This window comes from Hyla sarda, chromosome 4 (assembly GCF_029499605.1).
Source record: "Hyla sarda isolate aHylSar1 chromosome 4, aHylSar1.hap1, whole genome shotgun sequence".
NCBI lineage: Eukaryota > Metazoa > Chordata > Amphibia > Anura > Hylidae > Hyla > Hyla sarda.
The window spans coordinates 287,414,743-287,438,744 of NC_079192.1; the positions used below are offsets into that span (position 1 = coordinate 287,414,743).

Here is a 24,002-nt window from a genome sequence, read left to right on the forward strand (position 1 = left end):
TCTTCAACCTGCGGACCTCCAGGTGTTTCAATACTACAACTCCCAGCATGCCCGGACAGCCGATGGGTGTCCGGGCATGCTGGGAGTTGTAGTTTTGCAACATCTGGAGGTCCGCAGGTTGAAGACCACTAATGAAGGGGGGGGAATGATGACAGTGGTCTGTATGATGACAGGGGGGGAATGATGACAGGGGGGGAATGATGACAGGGGGGGAATGATGACAGGCGGTGATGATGACAGGCGGTGATGATGAAGGGGGGGATGATGACAGGGTGATGATGAAGGGGGGGATGATGACAGGCGGTGATGATGACAGGCGGTGATGATGACAGGGTGATGATGACAGGGTGATGATGAAGGGGGGGGTGATGACAGGGGTGTTAATGACGGGGGTGTTAATGACGGGGGTGTGGATGATGACATGGGGGGGATGATGTATTTCCCACCCTAGGCTTATAGTTGAGTCAATAACTTTTCCTGGGTTTTTGGGGTGAAATTAGGGACCTCGGCTTATATTCGGGTCGGCTTATACTCGAGTATATACAGTAATTATAGTCCATCTTAGCAATGATTAATGACATAACAGGAGGACAACTATTTTAATACTGTATTTTATACCTACCATGTGTAACATGGTGTAGATATCACTTCCCCAGACAAGTATTCCCAATCCTTCCAAGTACATGGACAACTATCTGGCACATAGCATTTCCCTTTATGTTCTGCCATGCTATAAAAAAGATAAAATAAGCAAAAGCATAAATAAGCATGAAAGCGCATTAGTTTATATAAAAACATAATTATTACAAGTGTTACTACTTACCCTGGTGGACAAATGCATCCACTGGCACATGGTGGTGATGGGACACATGTGAAGTTCATTGCCAAGTTAGCGCATGTGACTTCACAGTTGACGCCAGCAGATGGTAAACCCAGTATAGGGTTTCGACAGTCAAAGTATAATTTTCCCTCTGGACATGTGTGACCTTCAATATCAAATAATAATAGAGAAAAACATAGCTCTTTGAACTACATCTCAAATGAATAATGCATAAAAAGTTGCAATGACCTGCTAAAATGTTATTATTAGCTTGCACAATGGCAGTTGCATACCTACTTTGAGCAACATGGTTTTTATTAGTTATTTTTTATTAGGGGAAGGGTTTTATGTAATCTTATATTTCACACTTTTACATGCAATCATTAGATTGCATTCACTGTATAATGCTATGTTTATTGCATAGCATTGAACAGTGAGATCTGCGCTCTACTGATACAGTCTGGCGCTTCCAGACTACATCACTGAACTGTTGAACTGGTGGCTGGAGGCAGGTAAGGGGACCCTCCGCCGCCATTTTAGCTCATCAGGCTCCCACAATCACATTTTGGGTGGTCCTATGAGCTCCATTAAGCTACTGGCATATTTTACATTCACTTTAGACAGGACAAGCATTGATCACAGTGTCTAAAGGGATAATGAAGGCAGCGGCGTAATCGTTGCTGCGCGTCCTTAACGGTGAGGTCTCGGTTACCGTTAACATATACCTTGGGGCTCGTGTTCATGATCTTTTAAGATTTTAGCAACCCCCCTGGATCAAAATGTGATCTAAGGGTATGTTCACACTGGGGAATACCTTCGGAATTCCATGCAGTGAACATTACTATCAGTGTAAACGGGTCTTGTGCGAGACCCGTTCACACTGCAGAATTACAGCGGCGGACAATTTCCTTAAATTGTTCAGCGCAAAGAAAGAACATGTTTATTCTTTGCGCAGAAGTCCACGAGCACTGCATAGCCATCAATGGTGATGGCGCAGTGCCGCGCGGTCCTACACCTAAGTATTTTTGGCGGCGGCCGCCAGACGGAATCTCCGCTCGCTGAATTCAGCAAGCGGAAGTTCCGCAGCGTGAACATACCCAGGTACAATTTCATCTTCATAGCATACCTGTGATGGTTGTAGAAGTTTCAGTGCATCTCATTGTTCCATTCAAACACTGGCTAGCAGAAAAAGAAAGACATCATTACTTCTGCAATAATACAGGTGTCCCACAAAGATAAAGGTTACTCTATTCCATTACAACAGATTTAGCTGATCATCCAAACTATTCTGGACAGAATTGTATTAGGTATATTTTATTTATATAAATTTCGTCTTACCAGGAGCCAGATTGTCTCAAGATCACTTCCCCCGGATGATAGATTCTGCCCTTAAAATAACAACGACAACTTGATCTAAAAGGTGGAAAGAATAATTATAGGTCAATAATAAGAATTTAAAACAAAGGCTTGATTTACTAGTAAACCTAAAATGTATAAAAAGTCATATGCTGCAAATGTGTGCAGGTAAAATAATAGATCACTATATTGCTGATAAACTGTATAAAATGTCTACAAATTGTATCTCAATAGAACATAAGGGAGGAAAAAAGGAGCATTTGCCCAAAGCAAGCAAACAGATAACTTCTTTTATCGGAAGCGATCTGATTGGTTGCTGCGGGCAACTGCACCACTCTTCCTCTACACAAGTTTTGAAAAATCTTTCCCAATGAGCCCAGAAACTCTACTATCCCAGGGACATGCTACTTTAATTTTTTTCTTTCAGCTGCCTTACTTAAAGCTCTTGGGACCTGGTGCAAAATCTTTAAAATCTTTAATACATCCTAAATCTGTCATGGTTAGCTTTCTCTAGAAGCTTCTCATATCAAGGGTTATTCCAACATCAGGTAAAAAAAAAAAAAAGCGAAAGCTATGAAGATGACATTGCTAACCTGTTTACTTCAGTTCTGAAACCAACAAAAATCTATTTGTGGGTCTCTTCCTATGTCAGCTAAAGGGGTACTCCACTGCTCAGCGTTTGGAACAAACTTTTCCGAATGCTGGAGCCTGCTCTGGGAGCTCGTGACATCATAGCCCCACCCCCTCATGATGTCCGCCCCCTCAATGCAAGTCTATGGGAGGGGGCGTGGCTGTCACACCCCCTCCCATAGACTTGCATTAAGGGGGCGGGGCTATGATGTCATGAGCTCCTGGCGCCGTCTCCAGAGTTCGGAACAGTTTGTTCCAAACACTGAGCAGCGGAGTACCCCTTTAATCAATGTACTTCCTGGCTGAGCAGTGGCTAAGTAGAACAATTCCCAAAATGCATTAATTTTCCCTTAGCTCTTCATCACAGCCCTCTCAACCCGCTCACCCTCCCACATAACTGGCAAAAGTGATGTGGGAGGGTGAGCGGGTTGAGAGGGCTGTGATGAAGAGCTAAGGGGATATGAACACATTTTGGGAATTGTTCTACTTAGCCACTGCTCAGCCAGGAATGTACAATGATTGGCATTATTCATTAAATGTCCCAAGAAAGATTTATATGTATGTGTGTATATGACAGGGAGATGGTCAAAGGTGATGACATCACTCAGGGGACAGGGCATGAACTCAGAGATAAGATCCAGCCACACCTACTGAGACAGCAGAAGATGATGCGTTGTCTTGGGACAGAGAGAGGAGCTGGAGAGCTGACAAGGAAAGAACTACACAACTTCCTGTCAAAGGTGAATCAGACATAAGCATGCTGAAGTCATGCCAATTTGTTATAACACTTTGTTAATAAGTTACCGTATATGACTTGGGATGATAATTTTGTTTAAAAACAATTTTGTGATACCAGAATACTCCTTTAAAGTTATGGTTAGATGAAGAAACACTGGGCATTTGATAAAAAAAAAAACCTCCAATACATTAGTGAGAAATTAGCACAGAAAAGAGTTAGCATAGAACTATTTAGCATAACCGGTAACTCTCTGAGACTGACATTCACTTTATGTTTATGTGAAATACTTACATTGGAACACAAAAACTAAGAGACTCATCAAAGTACTTTCCATCAGGACAGTTACATCCTTCAATACATTCGTCAGTGCAGACTTCTCCCAGAGAAAGAGAATAACAAGTGCGTCCGCAGTAAGAGGAGCACTGATGGTACAACATCCCATACCGACATATGACTCCTATAAAACACAATTTAAGTCATTATATAACTCATTACATTCAAACTTATTTGGTGTCAAACATATAGGATGATTGGAATTGAATCCCAATGAAATAGATAATATAAAGAACAGGTGCCACTTCTTCACTTTTTTTTTTTTTCTTTTTTAATCCATTTTCTTTTTGACACCATGGGGGGAGATTTATCAAAACTTATGCAAAGGAAAAGTTGACCAGTTGCCCATAGCAACCAATCATATTGCTTCTTTCATTTTTCAGAGGCCTATTCAAAAAGGAAAGAAGCAATCTGATTGGTTGCCATGGGCAACTGATCAACTTTTCCTCTACACAGGTTTTGATAAATCTCCCCCCATGAGTATATTCAAAAAAGAGTAGAAGTAGGACCTGTTCTTTTTATTATTTAATTCACTTTAAAGCTAAACTAAAAACTACACACTTTGAAGCTAGGTTCACACAAAGGAATGTTGGCACTGAATTCTGCTCGGAATGTCCGCACAAAAAATTCCACTGAGTCATGTTAAATTCAACAGGATTCTTCTGCTCTGTGCACATGACGGAATTTCCGTGCCAGATGTTTCCAGCACGGAAATTCCTTTTTCCATGTCCATTCACGTTCATTCTTTGTTGCGAGAACCGCATGGAATGCATAGCCATCTATGAGAAGGCACATTCTTGTGCGGTCCTAGTGCCAGCATATTATGTCGGTGCCCCGCAGTGTCCGGAATGTCCGCACGGAGATTCTCCGTCCTGACATTCTGTTATGTAAACATAGCCTAAGAGTACCTAAAGGGATGATTTGAATCTCAAGGCAAACATTCCCACCAGCAACATGCCCGATTAAACTGGCAGATAATTATTATCAAATATGGTCATTGTAATGTCTTCATTACAGTGGTTATCTTATTGGTAACTATTGTTCAGCATCTTGTTTTCAATCATTTTACTCTAGAACTTCTAGGATGGTCGACAAAAGGGATTTAATCATGAGCCAACCTTGTTTTTCCTTACCAACACCAATAAGTAATATGTTTTAAAGTGCCTTTGTCAATTAAAAATAACTTTTGACATGACAAAGACATCATAAAGTTTTGATCCATCATTAGAATGAGCAGGTAAAGACACATATGTGCTTCACTCCCCTGCTTACTGCAATCTTCATTCAGTTTCACTAGACACACCCTGACAGACCCTATCAAAACTTTTGACATGACATGTCATTATGGTAACGGGATGTGATGAGGGCAGATGTTATTACCCTGGGGCAGATGGCATTAACCCCTTGTATTCCTGACACCAGGGCGTGGTTTATCCTCGATACCACCCGAAGGTATACCGCTAGATCCTGGGCTAGGCACGGGGGGCAATAATGATTCCGACGCCAAGTTACGGATAACTGTAGCTTTACTGAGGGTAGACAGATGGTAAAGTCTATACAGTTCAGGCAGGGCCCACTGAGGTGACCAGTGACTCAGAGACCTTAAGGGCTTGCTGGGATTTGTATTAGGACTGGACAATGTAATGCAGGCCACGCTGATTTGACAGATGACAGGGACTGACTTGACTTGACTGAAGACTGACAAAGCTATGTCTGTAGCTTACTTGCATTTGATGGTGGCTGCAGGACTTGACTTTGAGGCCTCCAACACTCTGGACACACACACTAGGCAGGACTGACCTCAGCAAAGACATCTCCAAAAACGAAAGAGAACAAGCTAGCTAAACCCAGGGCTTATATGGGGGAGACTAGCAGGGAGCCCATAGGTCACCCTTGGGGTCACCTGGTCACTGATAACTCCTGGGTAACAATCACATGACATATCAGATGGTACAACTCTTAAAGCAACAAGACATTTTATAATACATTACAATGCAGAACATATGTACAGGGGGAAACATGTACAAGGGAGCCCAGGGGACACTGAAGGGAGGCTGCAGGACAGGGCAGCAAGGGTACGGGATAACACCTCCCGTACTGGGCCACCAAATCATCTTTTTTACCTAATAAAATACATTGACATACAAATGAAGGAGAGATAAAAGTCATACTTGGTGGGATTACACATCTAGTTAATTCACTACAACTGTTCACTCTGCTACTACTGTATATGAATCCCATGGAATGCCTTTCTAAAGGGCCAATTCTCTTAATGATGTGCCCTTGTGATCAACAGTAGGCGCTCATCTCATCTTACAGCAAAGCTTCAGCTATAACAGCCAAGATCAGTGAAACCTGCATCTTAAATAATGATCGCAGGGTGCAGATAGGTTATCATGGCAGCCGGAGGCCTGACAAATGCCTTCAGGTCTTTCAGAGGCATCTACTTTTTAGGTTGTCAATCAGTATTACATTCATACCTTATGATTTGAAAATATCACAGTGTACTTTACTGGTTAAAAGCCAACAAACACTACACACATTTAAAAAGGCAAACCAATGTTAGACTTAAAGGAAATCTGTCATTAGTGTCCCCTGCACTAACCTGTGGGTACAGATGACAATGGTACTTATGGGACAATGATCCGGGACCAGGGCCGGCGTTAGGGGGGGGCAACCCAGGCAATTGCCTAGGGCCCCCATCCCCCAGGGGGCCCCCTGCCGGCTGCTCAGTGGGGGGGAGCAACTGTTTTAAAGTGTCCGCAGCGCCGGCTGCTTGTTAAAGATAAGCAACCCGGTCGCGGTCACTTTAAAACGGTGGGCTTGCGGGCTGTGTGAATAATATGACATGTCCTGCCGGGTCCTCTATGCGGCCTCACTCCTCATTTCCTGCAGCGCCAGTGTAGTAAAAAAAAAACTGTGTCGTGAAGCGTTCTGTGTCCGGCTGCAGGAAATGAGGAGTGACATCTCTGACGCAGCATAGAGAACCCGGCAGGAAACGTCACTTGTCATATTATCCCCACAGCCCACAAGACCCGCCACATTACCTGAGCCTGCGGAGCGCGGCCAGGTAAAGAATTGTGAAAAATAGAAAAAGTAGGGGGGGGGAGGAACTATACTGCCAACCTAATGTGGGGGAACATACTACCAACCTAATGGGGGGGGGACTGCAACCTAATGTGGGGGGAACATACTGCAAACCTAATGGGGGAGACTGATACCTAGTGTGGGGGAACATACAGCCAACCTAATGGGGGGGGGACTGCAACCTAATGTGGGGGGAACATACTGCCAACCTAATGGGGGGAAACTATACTGCCTACCTAATGGGGGGAACATACTGCCAACCTTATGGGGGGGGGGAACTGCGACCTAATGTGGGGGAACATACTGCCTACCTAATTGGGGGGGGACTGAAATCTCTTGTGGGGGAACTATACTGCCAGCCTAATGTGGGGGAACATACTGCACCTAATGTGGGGAAACTATACTGCCTACCTAATGTGGGGGAACTATACTGCCAACCTAATGGGGGGGAGGGGAACTGCCACCTAATGTGGGGGAACATACTGCCTACCTAATGGGGGGGACTGCAACCTAATGTGGGGGAACATACTGCCAACTTAATGTGGGGGAACTATACTGCCAACCTAATGTGGGGGAACTATACTGCCAACCTAATGTGGGGGAACTATACTGCAAACCTAATGTGGGGGAATATACTGCCAACCTAATGTGGGGGAACTATACTGCCAACCTAATGTGGGGGAACTATACTGCCAACCTAATGTGGGGGGGGACTATACTGCCGACCTAATGTGGGGGGAACTATACTGCCAACCTAATGTGGGGGAACTATACTGCCTATCTAATGTGGGGGGAACTATACTGCCAACCTAATGTGGGGGAACTATACTGCCTATCTAATGTGGGGGAACTATACTGCCAACCTAATGTGGGGAACTATACAAAAATATAAAATTGTACTATTCTGATCCCTATAACTCTTATTTTTCTGTATATGGGGATGTATGAGGGTCATTTTTTGCACTGTGTTTTGTAGTTTTTATCGGTACCATTTTTGTTTTGATGGGACTTGTCAATTGCTTTTTTAGATATTTTTTATGGTATTTGAAGTGACCAAAAATTTGCAAATCTGGTTAGTGTACTATTACGACTTTTGGGGCCCCTCTTTTGATTTTGCCTAGGGCCACGCTAAGCCTAAAAGAGGCCCTGTCCAGGACACTGGTACTTACCTTGTCCCGTTCCATGCTGTGGTTCTCCAGCAATCCTCTTCGGTATCTTCAGCTTTGGGACCAACTTGGAGCATGGGTGGAGCTTAGTGACGTCACAGCTGCTGTTTGCTTGCAGCAGGACCCAGCAGAGAACAGCAGCGGTGATGTCATGCTCCAAGTCGGGCCCGGAGCTGAAGATACCGAAGAGGATTGCCAGAGAACATTAGCACGGAACAGGACAAGGTAAGTAAAATTGTCATCAGTGTCACCTGCACTACCTGTCTGTACCTACAGGTTAGTGCAGGTGACACTGATGACAGATTTCCTTTAAACTACTATTCAGAAGATGTTAAAAGTACTGAGAAGCTAATTTTTACAACTACATCTGGATATAAAATATGATTGCTGCCAAACGGTCATTAACCTCCTTGTTCATAAAACAATCCAGCCATTAACATGCCTGACTCAAATGGCAGATCAGAGACACAGTTTGCAGATAATCTTAAAGTGAGTGACTGAAATTTCAGGATTGGACATTTCTGTCTCCATTCATCTTATGTATATATGGCCAGCTTTAGTTTGAGATAATTATGGACCCTTACAGCTACAATAGATAAATATTACTCCTTCGTCAACAGTTGGAAGCTACTTTGTAAGTTAATGCTTAACCTGTAAAAGATCTATGAAACTTGATTAGAAATGTAAAGCAGACACCCAATATAGGCATCTGTTTTATGGTTATTTCTCCTTCTCAGTACAGAGTAGTGTACTTGTTGGCTGGATGAAATGTCTTTGATGCCCTGAGCAGGAGTAATGATTCTCATTGAGGAGATCCAGCTAAGATATGGAGTCTTACAGGTAATGCTTTGTCTGAAAATACAATGCAAATTAGGTCATCTATGGAGCATTGTCTGTAAGAAGACAATAAGTAATAAGATCCAGTAACTCCAAAAGATATTTATGATGCATAGACAAATATACAGAACACGATTATTCATCACATTATACGATGCTGTTGTATCTACTTACTCACCACAAAATGAAACCTGTGATCTGAAGTTGATGGATACCCCATGCTTGTTGCAAATGTAGGCATAGTGAGCCAGGGCATTGCAAAGACAAGTACTGCCACATTTACATGCATCAAAACGACACAACTGGTAATACAATCCTGGACTCACGTAGGCATGACATGGAGCAAAAAGTTCCTGATTGATAACATCACAGTTGGTTGCATATCCAACTGAAAAACAAAATGATTACATATGTTACATTTATAATTATATGTCTCCTTAGGTTGCGTTTGGTGTATACATCGAGACATCAGCCAACTTGCATTATCTCCTAAAGAGTTTGAAGGACATGGCAGCAGTGCACATGCTTGACCACCAAACTCCTCCTCACTACAATTATCCTTGTGAGGAAGAATGGGGACCTTGGGATCACAGTCTTAGTAATCATGTTGATCCAATTGTTGGTGTCCCAATGATCAAACAATTATCCATCTATTCTGGGAAAATCCCTTTAAAGGGGTACTCCCATAGGAAAAAAATACATTTTAAATCAACTAGTGCCAGAAATTTAAACAGATTTGTAAATTACTTCTATTAAAAAATCTTAATACTTCCAGTACTTTTTAGGGGCTATATACAACAGAAGAAATGCATTTATTTTTGGATTACTCTGATGTCACGACCACAGTGCTCTCTGCTGACCTCTGCAGTCCATTTTTGGAACTGCCCAGAGCAGGAGAAAATCCCCATAGCAAACATATGCTGCTCTGGACAGTTCCTAAAATGTACAGCAGAGGTCAGCAGAGAGCACTGTGGTCGTGACATCAGAGAAATCCACAAAGATAAGCATTTCCTCTATAGTATACAGCCCATAAAATGTATTGGAAGGATTAAGATTTTTTAATAGAAGTAATTTACAAATCTGTTTAACTTTCTGGCACAAGTTGATTTAAAAAAAAAAAAGTTTTCCATGGGAGTACTCCTTTAAGCTTTCTTTTGACTGCATAAGGCAAATAATCTTTGTCACAATAGGACTTATGACTTATACTTATGACTATAAGCTTACCATTCTGAAGATTAGTGTCACATGGGTCTATTACAGGGATGTTTACTGGAGTTAAACAAGCTGATGATATTTTCCAGGCATTGGCATGAAGTTGTGGGGTTCCTTCAATCATACCTGCTGGAGAACTGATGAAAAATAGAATGATTTTAGGAATGAACTAAGGCACACTTAGACCAAGGTCACATCTGTGTTAGTCATTAGTGTTGCTCGCGAATATTCGCAATTCGAATATTATTCGCGAATATCGCATATTCGCGAATTTCTCGAATATAGCGCTATATATTCGTAATTACGAATATTGGTTTTTTTTTTTGGTTTTTTTTTTCACAGTACACATCACAGTGATCACCCCTCTCTGCTTCCAGCTTGTGTGATGTAAAGAAGGCTCTAATACTACTGTGTGAGATTGGCATGCGGAAATTCGCATATGCGAACATTAGCATATGCAAATGTTCGCATATGCGAATCTTCGCGTATGTTAATTTTGTATGTGTTAATTTTCGTGTATGTTAATTTTCGCATACGCGAATTTTCGCATATGCGAAAATAAAACGAGAATATTACGAATATGCGAATATTCGCAAATATATGACGAATATTCGTCCATATATTCGCGAATATTCGCGAATTCGAATATGGCCTATGCCGCTCAACACTATTAGTCATAAAGAGAAATGGTCCCGGTGGGTCTTGGGTTAATAACTATAAACAACTAATCCCCTTATTAGAGGGGGCGGCCCCTCCGGGAAATGGTACCCTACACTAAAGACCCGCCTAAAATGTAACTTTTATTGTAAATCTTATAGTTAAAATAGTTTCAGGACAACAAAATAGTGAGGGTTAAAATGATCAGACTGGTTGTGGTGACAGTTTGCTCATTGCCCACTAGGTGGTGCTGATGTCTCTGTATTTGTTTTACATTCACTGGACTATGAAATGTCCTAGTGCTGAACCTTCCAGAGACTCTTTTTCTGGTCCATTTACCACAACCTGCCTGGCTAAAATCAGTCTGCACCTGCCCTAACGTTTCACTAGGGGACCGAGCGTCATCAGAGAGACAACAGGTACTTATCTGTGTTAGGACTCCATTCAGGAGCTCTGATACCAAATCCGTTCCAGTGACAACCAGCGAACCGGAATGGTCTGTTGCACAATGAACACCAACGGGTCCCATTGACTTTAAATGGGGTTTGTCTAGTTTCTGTCTGGTGTCTGGTTTTTTTTCTCCAGGAGTTAAGCGGAGAAAAAAATGGACCTGCAGTCTTTTCTTTTCTGCTCAACTCCTGTGATTTGTTTTAAAATACATTTTTGTTAATTTAATCCAAACAATACCAAAGTAATATGAGGCTTAAGTATTCCAATACATGTAGCGAAAAAATATATATCAGAGCAGAAGACAACAAAAAGAAAAAGGAATTACAGATATTTTTTAATTTAATTTGCATAAAATGGAATTTGGCATGAAAAAAGAGAGAAACCTTTTAATCTTTAGAATCTTTAATGAGCAAACATAGCCCATGTAGTAATTTTTTATATTTTCTTACTTCAGAGAAAGAAGATGGGGTCATAGAGAAAGAAAAACATTATTTTATCACTGAGCACATACAACATTTTGAGATGGAAACTCCCGTGATTTGAACAGACGCAGCGAATGCTCCCTTGAACGAAGCTCAGCGCTGTTGTGAACAAAGCCTTACATGTGCAGCTCATTTATTTTCCTTTAAGTCTATAGGGTAACTACTATAGGACATTTGTCATCATAAGAGTGTTGGGGGTAAAGGGAATCTGTCCGCTGCAATCAATGTTTACTGCTCACACTGAAAGCAAATCAATATGGCAATCCCTTTGGATAGATGCACAAGTGGGAATCCCAGTGTGTATCAAATCTTCGTGAATAAACTTGACACTCAAATTTATGATGCGTAATTACATTTTATTGTGCAGTCCTTATATACAATTTGTTGTTAACGTTTCAGTCATTGCCTCAGTGACCTAGGTCACCACTACATTCTCCTACGGCATGCCGCTCGGCCATTTATTTTCATTTCTCCTCATTCCTCCTCAGCAGTCCTGTATGTTATGATGAAGGTCCAGGTAGGACCGAAACATTAAAGGAAAACTGTCAGCAAGTTAACCCACACTAAACCCAATACACTGGGTTATAGTGTGGGTGAACAGGAGTCCATACAGGGGTAACTTACATTTTTTTGTTGGGTTGCTGCTGAGTTTTCATCCTGTAAAGTCCTGTGTTTCACCCCTTTAGATAGTGTGTCCCCCGTTGGCAGTCATACTTTGGGTCCCGGTGGAAGGTGCCTAAGCCCGCCCCCCTTATTCACACATGTATTTTCTTCAACTCCACGTTGAATCACACGTCCCCTGAGCATTGCGCTTTGTATGCAGAGTGAATGCGCTGAAGAGTTGTGCGTTCCCGGAGAGGGCTCTGCGCAGCGTAACTGAGCATGCGCTGGGCCCTCGCTACAGAAGTCGGGAGTAGGGAGGGCCTGGCACATGCGCAGTTACACTGTGCAGAGCACTCTCCAGGGACGCACAGCTCTCTCGTGATCAGGACATGAGAGCTGAATAAAATCTTTAGCGCATGCGCTCTGCATACAGAGTGCAGCACTCTGGGGGTGTGTGACTCCTCGTCACTAGGACGTGGAGTTGAAGAAAATGCATTTGCGAATAAGGGGCCGGGCTTAGGCACCTTCCTAAGGGACCCAAAGTAGGACTGCTGGTGTTGGACATGCCAGCAGAGCACAACTAAGGGGGTGAATTACAGGACTTTACAGGACAAAAAAAGCGGCAACCCAACTAAAAAAAAAAAAATTAAGTGACCCCTGTATGGACTCCTGTTCACCCACACTATAACTCAGTGTATTGGGATTAGTGTGGGTGAACCTGCTGACAGTTTTCCTTTAACAACAAATTGTATAGGACTGCACAATAAAATCTAATTATTTATCATAAATTTGAGAGCCAAATTAACTGTTAGATAGCTGTTAGGGCAAGGAGACACATGGCACTTTTCATATATCTGTGGTTCCATTATGTAGAAAAATGCATTCATTCTCTGAAACCAAGTGTCAAAGAGGTTATTCTAAGCCCCAAAAGTGCTGAAGCCTGGACCGACCCCCATTGCTTCCCCTCCCATCCCTGTCCCTGCATGATTGACAGTCAGCTGGTAACCGAGTCCTGTCTCCAAATCTCGTTCCTGAACTGTGTGAACAAAGCCTCCAACACAAATGCGAACATAGCCTAACAAATAGTATACTTGTGCATATTATTCTGATTCTTAATTTTTGTCTTTCTTCACTGGGGGTAGTTTTTTGTATTACTCACATGTGGCTCTGGATCTATCTACCCTAAAGTGGATTATTTAAGTAGTTTTTTGTGCCATTTGAGAATTTATTAGAAATTTCTGTTTTCTGTGAGGCAGTTGTCATAAATGGGACAGCTGTGTTATGTTTTCACCCATCCCTTTAAGAAACTGTGTTCCACATTATAATAATTGAGCAAATGTGTATTTTTTAATACAGTTGTTTGAGTTTTGCAACATGTTATTTTTGCAACTTTGTTGATTTTTTTTTTTAGAACAGTTCTATCATTTATCTCCTAATGGCATTTAATAAATATAAGTAAATGTCAGATAGTCTTACAGAAAGTCATCTCTTAGGTTGCCATTAAATGTCCCACATAGTCCCAATGTTCTCCTCTTCCAGGAACTATTAGCTTGAATATAAAGTCTGTCACCTCCTTTAGCAAACTGAATTCTTATTCCAAACTTTGTCTTTAGCTGCACAAACATTGAGGACAAATTTCGAACCTCAATATCACCTGTAAAAAAGAAGTACATAAAGGGATTATAGATGAGAATCTTTGTGCGTTCTGTTGTTATTCCGCATATGATTGTTTTATGGAACAATGTGCCCCCTAGTGTTGTTCCTGAGAATGCATTGCAACAACAAAGAATTGCTGGTCAGTTGACTATCAATTAAATAATTTTCTCAACAGCCAACTGTTAATTATTGTAACCACTGTTACGTCTGTCTGAACTGTAAATCTGGTGTTGGTAAGATTAAGTTCTGAATCTTCGTGTTTTACAAATCGATGCTGGGCCAATGAAAACCTTATTTAAATTCCCTGTTCACACAAAACTTTTCATAAACCTCTCCTTTACTTCTGGAACTCCCTCACTCCATCTGATACATTCCATCCAGCATACAAAGTGGCCTAAAAATTCAACCAACCAATATGGCAGCAATACCTCTACCAGACATGCCTTATTGTGTGTAAGCTTGTATAAGTTTCCTGCGCCATTCTTTCTATTTGTCTGTATCACACTGTCGTTTACCAATGTATTATCCCTCTTTAATTATACCTAAAGTAATATGCAAGTTGACTATGCTGAATAAATAATAAGCGAAAAGATTATGACAAAGATTCATGTAAATAGAAACAATTTCTGTAATAAGTTGCAGGATTTTGTCAGCATAAATTAATAAATAAACAACACACGCAACTATGCTATTAGGCTATGCACCAACCTGCCATTAAAAACACCTGCCTGATATTGTGCAGCTCCCTTTCATCCTGCAATAACAGCTATTAACCCTTCAAGGCATGCAAAACACAAGATCTCTAAAGATTTGCCTATAGTGGCTTTTATGTCCTGTGAGTTGTAAAGTCTCCTATGATGATCAGATTTATTTTATCAACCGTTCCACAAAAGGTAGATTGGATTGAGATGAGAATTTGGAATAACACTTCTGTGGGATCAGGCCAAACCAATGACCCTGTCACCATTTTATTTGTTGAGCTTAGTATTCACACCAATTTTGTAATGGCTTAAATTACCATGCTTGTGTTGTGCAATTTACATTGTTTTGTTTTCTTTTTTTTAATTTGTCCCTAAGTACCATTGATGTGCACTTGAATAATCAAGTCTATGTCTAAAAACATGTGAATACAAAGCATCTATAGGTACCATGCCAAATTTGAAATAGGGTCCTATTCTGCCATTAAGTAGCATGCACGTTTGGAAAATTGAGCAGTTGTGGGTATTATGGCTTTCACTCTGTTCTTAATGTGTGGTTTACTGAATATCTCTCTCTTGCTTCATCAGTGAAGTGTCTCCTAGCAAGTGGTATACCTTACGTCCTTGTCTTCAAAGTAAAGTATTTATATATTTCCATAGAAGAGAATGGTTAAATCTGTACCTCTCATGATCTTATTTTATAATCCCCCCAGATCACTGCCCCCATCATGATAAATTACCCCCTGCCTATTTTTTTTTTTTAAAGGGGTATTCCAGGATTTTTTTTTATTTGACTATGCCACAGGGGCTGTAAAGTTAGTGTAGTTCATAATATAGTGTCTGTACCTGTGTGTGACGGTTTTCTCAAAATTCTTATGCGATTTTCACCCCAATATTTATTTTTAACAGCATACAAAATGACTGTTGTCTCAGATTTTTCCCAGCTTGCAATGCGGCCGAGACCTGACCTCACTAGTCAGCTGATGACAGGGAGCATGTCTGCTTCAATGGGTGGAGCGATCGCTTGGTGGGAGAGAGATCAATCTGCAACTAATGCAACAGCTGTAGGCACCCTGATTGAAAACCACAGGTCTTTTGAATGGATGCATCTCATTTATGTTTCAATGGGTGGGGTGACTGATGTGTGGGAGGGTTGAAATGGAATTATGGGATTTGTAGGCAAAAGAGGAAAACTCAAACAGGAAATACCAGTTCACAAAAAGCTAGCCACAGTGTTATAGTAATCTCACAACATAGCCATTTAGCCCCAAGACTAAGTGCAGATCATTCCTAAGCATGTCCATTACTGTATGGCAGGTACATACTAAAATCACCTTATGGTGGATAACCCCTTTAAAATATTTTATAGTTTTCTACCTTGATATTTCTCTGTATTTTCTACTCTGTCAGATTCACAGACAGGGAAGGGGCGTTCCCCAGCAGATGTGACATCATCTGAAGCCATACAGGGGAGAACTTCTTCCCTCACTCTGTTCCATACAGCCCAGAGCAGTTCAATGTGAGATTAGCTTTGATTGGCTAAGGCTGCATACTCCCCCCCCCCCCCTCAGCACTACAGAATGCATTTCCTGATTTTGAACATCTGCCAGGCCAGCAGGAGTCTAAAGTCTGTGCAAGAGATGGGGGGGGGGTGTATGTGCTCTGGACAAGTAGGACGACACCTAGTGGCAGCTTTTTTTAAACACAAATAAAATATAGAAAACTTATTTTTTTTTTTAAACAAGGTACATTAGAAAGATTTTTTATTTACCATAAGGAGTGCAATAGCAAAAAATGTGCTTTAATGAAAGTGTCCATTTAGTTAGAGCATCCATGCATTACAAAAATTGCTTAGCAACCAGAACACAAATACGTTCTATGATAAAGGGTGCATAGGAGCCAGAAACATGTTGTTGTTCTGGCCGATAAGTGATTTTTGTAATCCATGGACACTATAAATAAGGCAAGAGTTTTTTTTAACTGCACCTGTTGGATCCAGTTGTTTGTTTTACAAGTTGTTAGGTGAGATCGTGAACACAGGATCAGTGCAACAGTCAGTTGAGACTCTACAGTGGGGTGAGGTGGACAACTCTCTCCAAATTTACCCTTTATGATAACCAACAAACCAGTAGTTAAACAGTATGTACATTATTCATGTATTGTATTTCCATAGACTACTTACCATTCAGTATAATACCCTGGTTAGAACCAAACTGGACTTCTCCATTCCTCAAGATAGTGATCTGCTTATTAATATCCTCATCTAGTACAAGTGTTATCGACTGAATGCATGTATGGTCAGAATGCTAAAAAAGAAAGCATACAATCATTACAAAGTGGCTTTACCTTACCTACATCAATGAACTGAACAATAGTGTTAAAATAGGTTAGGCAAACCCGGCACGCCACGATCTTGCTTTGGACCGTGATCATGTTGAGCTTTCCTTTGCCAGTAACATGCTAACTATTATTTTGGATATTTCAGTTGAGTGAAAGTTGATAACAGTTTTGTTGTAGCTACTTGTTTACACTAGATGTATGGCCTATTGTTTTTGCTAATTAGGAAACTCAACATTGTGGGTGAACGCAGTGGCCTCTACATTATTAAAACTACAACATAGCAGCTGGTTCTGATAATACACCTAGCTCTGTGCTATTCACTCGAATAGAACTGTACTGTAATAAGTTATTGTACCAGAGCAATCTGTTACAAAACGGTATGGAAGTTTATGCGTTCATATTGCGTTTATTGTGTTTTACTGTGAATGTGAATAAAAACAAGTTATGCTACGTTTACATTGCTGCCATGCTCTGACCAATTCAGGGTCTGCTCAGCTCCAAACAAAGGAGCCAAATTGACACTTTGCACAACAGGCAATACTGGGTCAGATATACAGTATTTTATTCTCCGCTCAACTCCCACCCTTTGGCCATAGAGCTCTCTATAGTGGAGCATGATGTCAATGTGAACGTAGCCTAATGATTAATAATGGAATTGTTGCTGTTTATAAAATTTAAAGGAAATGTTTTACTGATAAAGTGGCAGATACTGAAATTATATAACTTTACTTATTTCTATACATTTTTATTTATTTATTTATTTTTTTATTACTTTTCTTTTGTACAATATCGGGCAGCTATCTTACCTGGGCTGTCTGCACACCTTTTAGAAATATGCTTTACAGTAGCTCCATGAGCATAAGAAACAATAGACTGGAGCTGACACATTGGGGGTTATTTACTAAAGTGTTCCCAATGGCTTTTTATCAGGTTTTGTGGCTGAAAAATACAATACACCCAACCAACTCTCCACTTTTTTCGGAAAACCCCCCAAAAAGGGGCATGTCCACCAGGGAAAGAGGTGTGACCCAGACAAAAAGCGGGTGTATGTCAGATATTTAAAAAGTGGTTGATTTGAACTCTGGAAAACCCAACAGATCAGAACAGTTGTAAAAAAAAAATGAAAAAAAAGCAAGACAGGGAAAAGCAAAGCATATACAAAATTTTGTAAATACCGTGGAAAAATACCGGTCGGAAAAAAAAAAGCCACACAGAAAACTCCACTCCACTCTTAGTAAATCAAACTCACTGACTTCTACGGGAGAGTTTTCTAGGCATGCTTTGTGACATGTATAGAAGTCATTGTGCATGGAGGGGGAGGGGATGAACTGTTACCATTATCTTTTGTAAATGGCCTGATCTAATTTTATTTACAATGCATTTGGAAAGTTTTCAGACCTTTTCACATATTGTTATGCTGCGCCTTGTGCTTAAATAATTTTGCAAATTTATTAAAAAAAGGAAAACTAAAATTTGACATTGACCCTTTGATGTGATCATTGGAATTTAGCTCTAGGGCCTCCTATTCCTCTTCATCTCTGAGATGTTTCTACACCTTGATTGGAGTCACCTGTGGTAAATTCAGCTGATTGGACAGGATTTGGAAAGACACAGCCCTGTCTCTATAAAGTAGCATAGCTAACAATGCATATCATAGGAAAAAATCAAGCTATAAGGTGGAAAGCCTACCTGTAAAGCTCAAACACAAGTGCGGAGGTACAGATCTGAAAAGGATACAATAAAATCTCTGCTGCACTAAAAGTTCCTAAGAGCACAGTGGTCTCCATAATTCAGAAATAGAAAAGAACTAGAACAGGACTCTTCCTAAAGCTGGCCCCTCAAGTAATCAGGGGAGAAGAGCATCAGTAGAGAGATGACCAAGAACCCACTGGTTATTCTGGTTGGGTTTCAAAGATCCTGTGTGTAGATGGAAGGTTGGAAGTGTGGGTGGATACAGTTCAGCATCGGACACGTTTCAAGCCTCCTGGGCTCTTCCTCACTGATGTGACACATCACTGAGGAAGAGCCCAGGAGGCTCTAAACGCATCTGATGCTGAATTGTATCCACGCCACACTTCCAACCTGCCAAAGACTCAAAGCATACTCAGCGCATCACTGGTGTGCGCATGTCTCCACGAGGACCGAATCAGCCAAGTATCCTGCGCGCCAAGACATCGCTCGCTAACGGGGCTTGTCTGTTTAACAGCAGTCTTTCATGCTTGAAAATATAGCACTGGTGCGATCTGCTGGGATCCGAAGCTTGAAGACGTTCTGTGCCTGGAACCAAGGGTTCGCGCTACAGTGTCTTACCCACCACAAAGCTACAGCAATTGTACAAACATTTACGTGCTTATGGATTTATTGATCACATGGATCGGACATCCATCGCATTAGCGCTTCATTTACTTTATACAAACTACCACCTTTTTCTATCCCTCTATGCACCATTGTTTTTTGGCAGCTATGATTATTTTTAAAACAAATTGGAAGCCATCTGTGGACAGTGCCTACTAGTTTACTTATTTTATTGTATAATTCTAACTACCGTATTTATCAGGGTATACCACGCACCGGCCTATAACACGCACCCTCATTTTACCAAGGATATTTGGTTAAAAAAAAGTTTTTTACCCAAATATCCTTAGTAAAATGAGTGTGTGTGTGTGTGTGTGTGTATCCCAATACACTGTTTCTGACCCTGCAGAAGCCCCCAGGAAAGGCAGGGGAGAGAGGCTGTCACTGCCCGCTTCTCTCCCCCTGCCTTTCCTGGGGTCTAGAGCCCTGCTGCCGCCGTTTCTCTCCCCCTGCTATCGGCGCCGCTGCCCCTTCTCCCCTCCTGGCTATTGGTGCCGCTGCCCCTTCTCTCCCGCTGCACGGCGCGGCGCAATGACGAGTGACGTCACTCATCATTGCGTCTTGCAGCGCATAGCAACGGCGCAGGGGACGCACACCAGAGGCCTGAAGCAGCGCGGACCCGACCCCGGCAACAGGTAATTATACAACCGAGGATGGGGGAGGCAACGGGGCAGAGGCACCGGCAATGGGTGCCGCTGCCCCTTCTCTCCCCCTGTCTGTCGGCGCCTCTGCCCCATTGCCGGCGCCGCTTCTCTCCCCCTGGCTATCGGCGCCGGCAATGGGGGAGAGAAGGGGCAGCGGTGCCGATAGCAGGGGGAGAGAAGCCGGCAGCGACGGCAGGTCTCTGCACCTGCAAAAGCCGCTGCAGTTCATTGATTTAAAAATTGCCAGCATCCACTTTGATGTTTTATGAATTACTTATTCACTAAACTAGCCATTTTAAAACTGTAATTTTCTGATATTTATTTACTTTTGGGCATTTTTCAGGCTATATCCATGTAGTCTACTACTCCCACATACACACTCATACTATCTGCTTCACCCATACTACCACATTAGTCCTTGAGAACCAGTACATTTTCTTTCAATCAAAATGACATGTTTTGGAAAAATCCTGGGATATAACTTGAAGGTCTGCAACTGAAAATCTATAACATGCCTTTTACCTACCATGTGCTATTTATAAAACTGGTTGTGCTTTTGAGGACCCCAGACACCAAGGTGCACTTGCTAATTCTGCACCTCTTGAAGTTATGGCCATTGTTATGGGATTGTCATTAATCAACATTGCCTTATAATAAGCCATACCATTTTTTTTTAGAAGAAAAACAGATAAACTGCTTATTTTGGTGGTGTTGGGCACATGTAGTTATAGGCGAAATGTCTGACGGCTGCCCCCAACCTAGACCAGTCAGAAAGGAAGGTCTTGTCTCGGAAGAATATAAATTCACATGGATTTATTGAATAAATCCAATTTTTTATAAATTCCTGTGGACTGATATTTTACATTAGTAAATCTGACTGACTTGCCAAAAAATATACAGAACCTGTTGCCTTATTTCTTTTAAGGACATTCTCAGGGAGATAAAGTGAAATATCATTCTATCTATTTAGCTGTTCATCTGTCCACTCAGCATAAGTGCCTCGCTTGGATCTAAAAAAAACAAATACCTTCTGTATGGGCTTAGATTCCAGGACTTTGAAGGTAATCTAGTCCTACACAAAGTACCATTTGTTCAAAACTATTTGTTGGTTTTAGAGCGACTCTTCAGTTGGATGACATCCTAAAATTTGTATGTTCTATCAATGCGCAACTCAGACAATGTCTTGAGTACAACTAGTCAACTGAGATGCTTCATTCATCTGCTTTGTGGTAAATTGGAGAGCTCCCTGCCCATCAGAAGATTGATGTGTTCTATTAAGACACCTGTTTGTGTTGTAATAGAAACTGATTCTTGAGCAGCCATGCACAAAATATTCATGGAATGGCCAGGCACTTGTAAAAAAAAAAAAAAAAAAAAAAAGGTGTGTTTGCGCAAAATATTTGTAAATTGAAGATTTTTGCTGCATGTTTTGTGTGACCTTATGAATACAAACTAAGAAATGAACAGTGTTCCAATATAGTTAGGAAAATTTGCATTTCCAGGACACAGTAGATAAATCAAAAGTACCATTGGGTTAAACAAATGATCTGGCACCACAGGCAGCAAAAATGCGGCAGCCTAACACCACACAAGCTTGTCGACACACTCATGCGGTGAATGGTTGACGCTTTTCCGCCATATACAACTGCCAGATCACTTGTTTGCAGCTCTGTTCAATATGTAACATTTAAAGGGGTATTCCGGCTTAATACATCTTATCCCCTATCCAAAGAATAGGGGATAAGATGTATGATCGCAGGGGTCCCGCTGCTGGGGACCCCCGCGATCTCAATGCAGCTACCAGCATTCTGTGCCGGGCGCAGCCTCTGAGATGGGGGACGTGACATCCCGGCCATGCCCCCTAGTGACATCACACCACGCCCCCTCCATTCATGACTATGGGAGGGAGTGTGATGGCTGTCACGCCCCCTTCCATAGACATGAATGGAATGGGTGTGGCATGGCATATCGTCACTAGGAGGCGTGGCGTCACGTCACAACTCTGTCTCGAAGGCAGCCCGAGATCATGGGGGTCCCCAGCGGCGGGACCCCTGCGATCATATATATTTTCCCTTATCCTTTGGATAGGGAATAAGATGTATAAACCCCTTTAAGATCAATGACCACAACTTAGCTGTGTCAAAAGGGAGTCTGAAGTATCCCAAAATCTCACATTGTCTCACTAGAGGCTCAGGATGGTGCTCAGTCACTTTCCATGTCTGTGGTCAGAGTGACCACTGAGTATAAGATTACCACAATATCACCAGGAAGTTAGTTACTTAAAAATCATAAAACTATTATATACGACAAGCAATTAAAGGGAATAATCTGCAAACTTCATGTTACAGACAGGAGGAGCTGAGCAGATAGATTTACTTTTTAGGACAATAGTTCCAGGATAACTTGTCCTTTATTCATATAAATATCTGCTCATTTTGGGCGGTCCTACTCAGTAATTGATATCTCTCCTAATAGATGTCAGCCACTGAACAGTACCACCCACTGGACTTCTAAGCCCAGAATTCGCAGAGATTTACATGAATAAATTACATGTTATCCTGGTTCATTTAAGTGTCTGATCACGGAGGGATGTCTGACCACTGGGACCCTCACAATCTCCTGTACAGGGCCCCATCTACTTACTAGTCCTTGGAGCACTCTGAACCCCACTTTCCTGGATGAGTGCAAGTGATGGCCCATTCAGCCAATGACTCACTGCGGCTAGTGATTGGCTGAGTGGACTGTCACTTGTGTTCCTCCAGGAAGGTGTGGCCAGAGCATGCTGAACTGAGGCGTAACTTGTAGCTTCTGGTCCCCGATGCTGAATCTTTAACAAGGCTCCATGTGCCAAATATAATACTGGTCTCTTAAGGGGCATATGTGCATTGGGGCCCCCTTAGGCACCAGGGCCCTCATGCGACTTCTACCTCTGCACCCCCTATAGAGCACAGGGCTCCATAGAGGAGATTGCTGTGGGTCCCAGCGATCAGACCCCCGCGATCAGACACTTATTCCCTAAAAGTTTCTGATAAGTTTAGTTCCCCTGACTACCCCATTCCATTTTCACACAACAGGCAAGTACTTTTTATAATTCATTGCATATTAATCAGGAGTTTCATGCAGTCAGGCAATTGCTCTCACCTGTTCACAGGAAGATTTCTGTAATGTGACTGTAAATTTATCTTTTCCAATGCCCTTCACCAGAATGTACTGACACAAGCCCAAGAATGTAAAATAACGTCCATCAAAAGTTGTAAAATGAGAATCTCCAACCACAGAACATTCAGCTGTAAAGAGAAAGGATAATTTTTGTAGTTAAAACTGTTTCATTTTCATATAAAAAAACAAAGAAATCAAAATAGTCGGTAATGGTAGCTGGTTAATGGGACAGTCCATACTAACCTTTCGGTATAGGCTCCTCGATTGAGGTCTATGCTACTTTTCTCATGTCTACCTGTTGCATGGTTATTCTGAAAAACTGCAATTATGCAATTTAGGGCATTCAATGAGGGTGTAAATGAGCCCCTAAGTGCACCGAATGCCAGCCGGTCAGCTCCAGTAAGAACCCCTACTTATGTATATTCTTGAACCTCCCCTGTAGTGATCTATCTGAGATCTTGCATTTGCACAGTAACAGTGTTGGGGTGCCGTGCCCATGTTGTTACCATGCAACCACAAGATCTTATCGTTTGGTTCAGCTACGTCACTGCAGAAAGATTCATGAATTATCATAAGGAGGGGTTCTTACCTGAGCTGAAAGGCAGGTGTAGTGGTAAGCTTAGTTGCTAAGTAACGCCCCAGATGCACCAAACGCCATAATTTGCATGCTGCGGTTAATCACTTTTTCAGAAACAGCCCAATGGGCGTATATAAGGAAAGTAGCATGGACATCAGTGTGAGTAGCGCTATCAACCTATATGAGCAGTTTAGTATTGAC

At 41.8% G+C, this 24,002-nt stretch overlaps 1 protein-coding gene across 6 annotated transcripts in view; it reads right to left on the bottom strand.

The window, feature by feature from the left end:
• OTOGL (otogelin like) overlaps window positions 1–24,002 on the bottom strand; it is a 200,561-nt gene that overhangs the window by 125,111 nt on the left and 51,448 nt on the right. For all 6 annotated transcript variants that reach the window (XM_056574456.1, XM_056574455.1, XM_056574457.1 and 3 more), the window contains 10 exons: window positions 23,207–23,352; window positions 16,909–17,032; window positions 13,849–14,026; window positions 10,193–10,317; window positions 9,147–9,356; window positions 3,837–4,002; window positions 2,159–2,233; window positions 1,947–1,999; window positions 824–986; window positions 623–730 (listed from right to left, as the gene is read on the bottom strand). In XM_056574456.1, coding sequence (XP_056430431.1) covers window positions 623–730; window positions 824–986; window positions 1,947–1,999; window positions 2,159–2,233; window positions 3,837–4,002; window positions 9,147–9,356; window positions 10,193–10,317; window positions 13,849–14,026; window positions 16,909–17,032; window positions 23,207–23,352 — 1,348 coding nt within the window. The remainder of the gene's footprint in view (window positions 1–622; window positions 731–823; window positions 987–1,946; window positions 2,000–2,158; window positions 2,234–3,836; window positions 4,003–9,146; window positions 9,357–10,192; window positions 10,318–13,848; window positions 14,027–16,908; window positions 17,033–23,206; window positions 23,353–24,002) is intronic.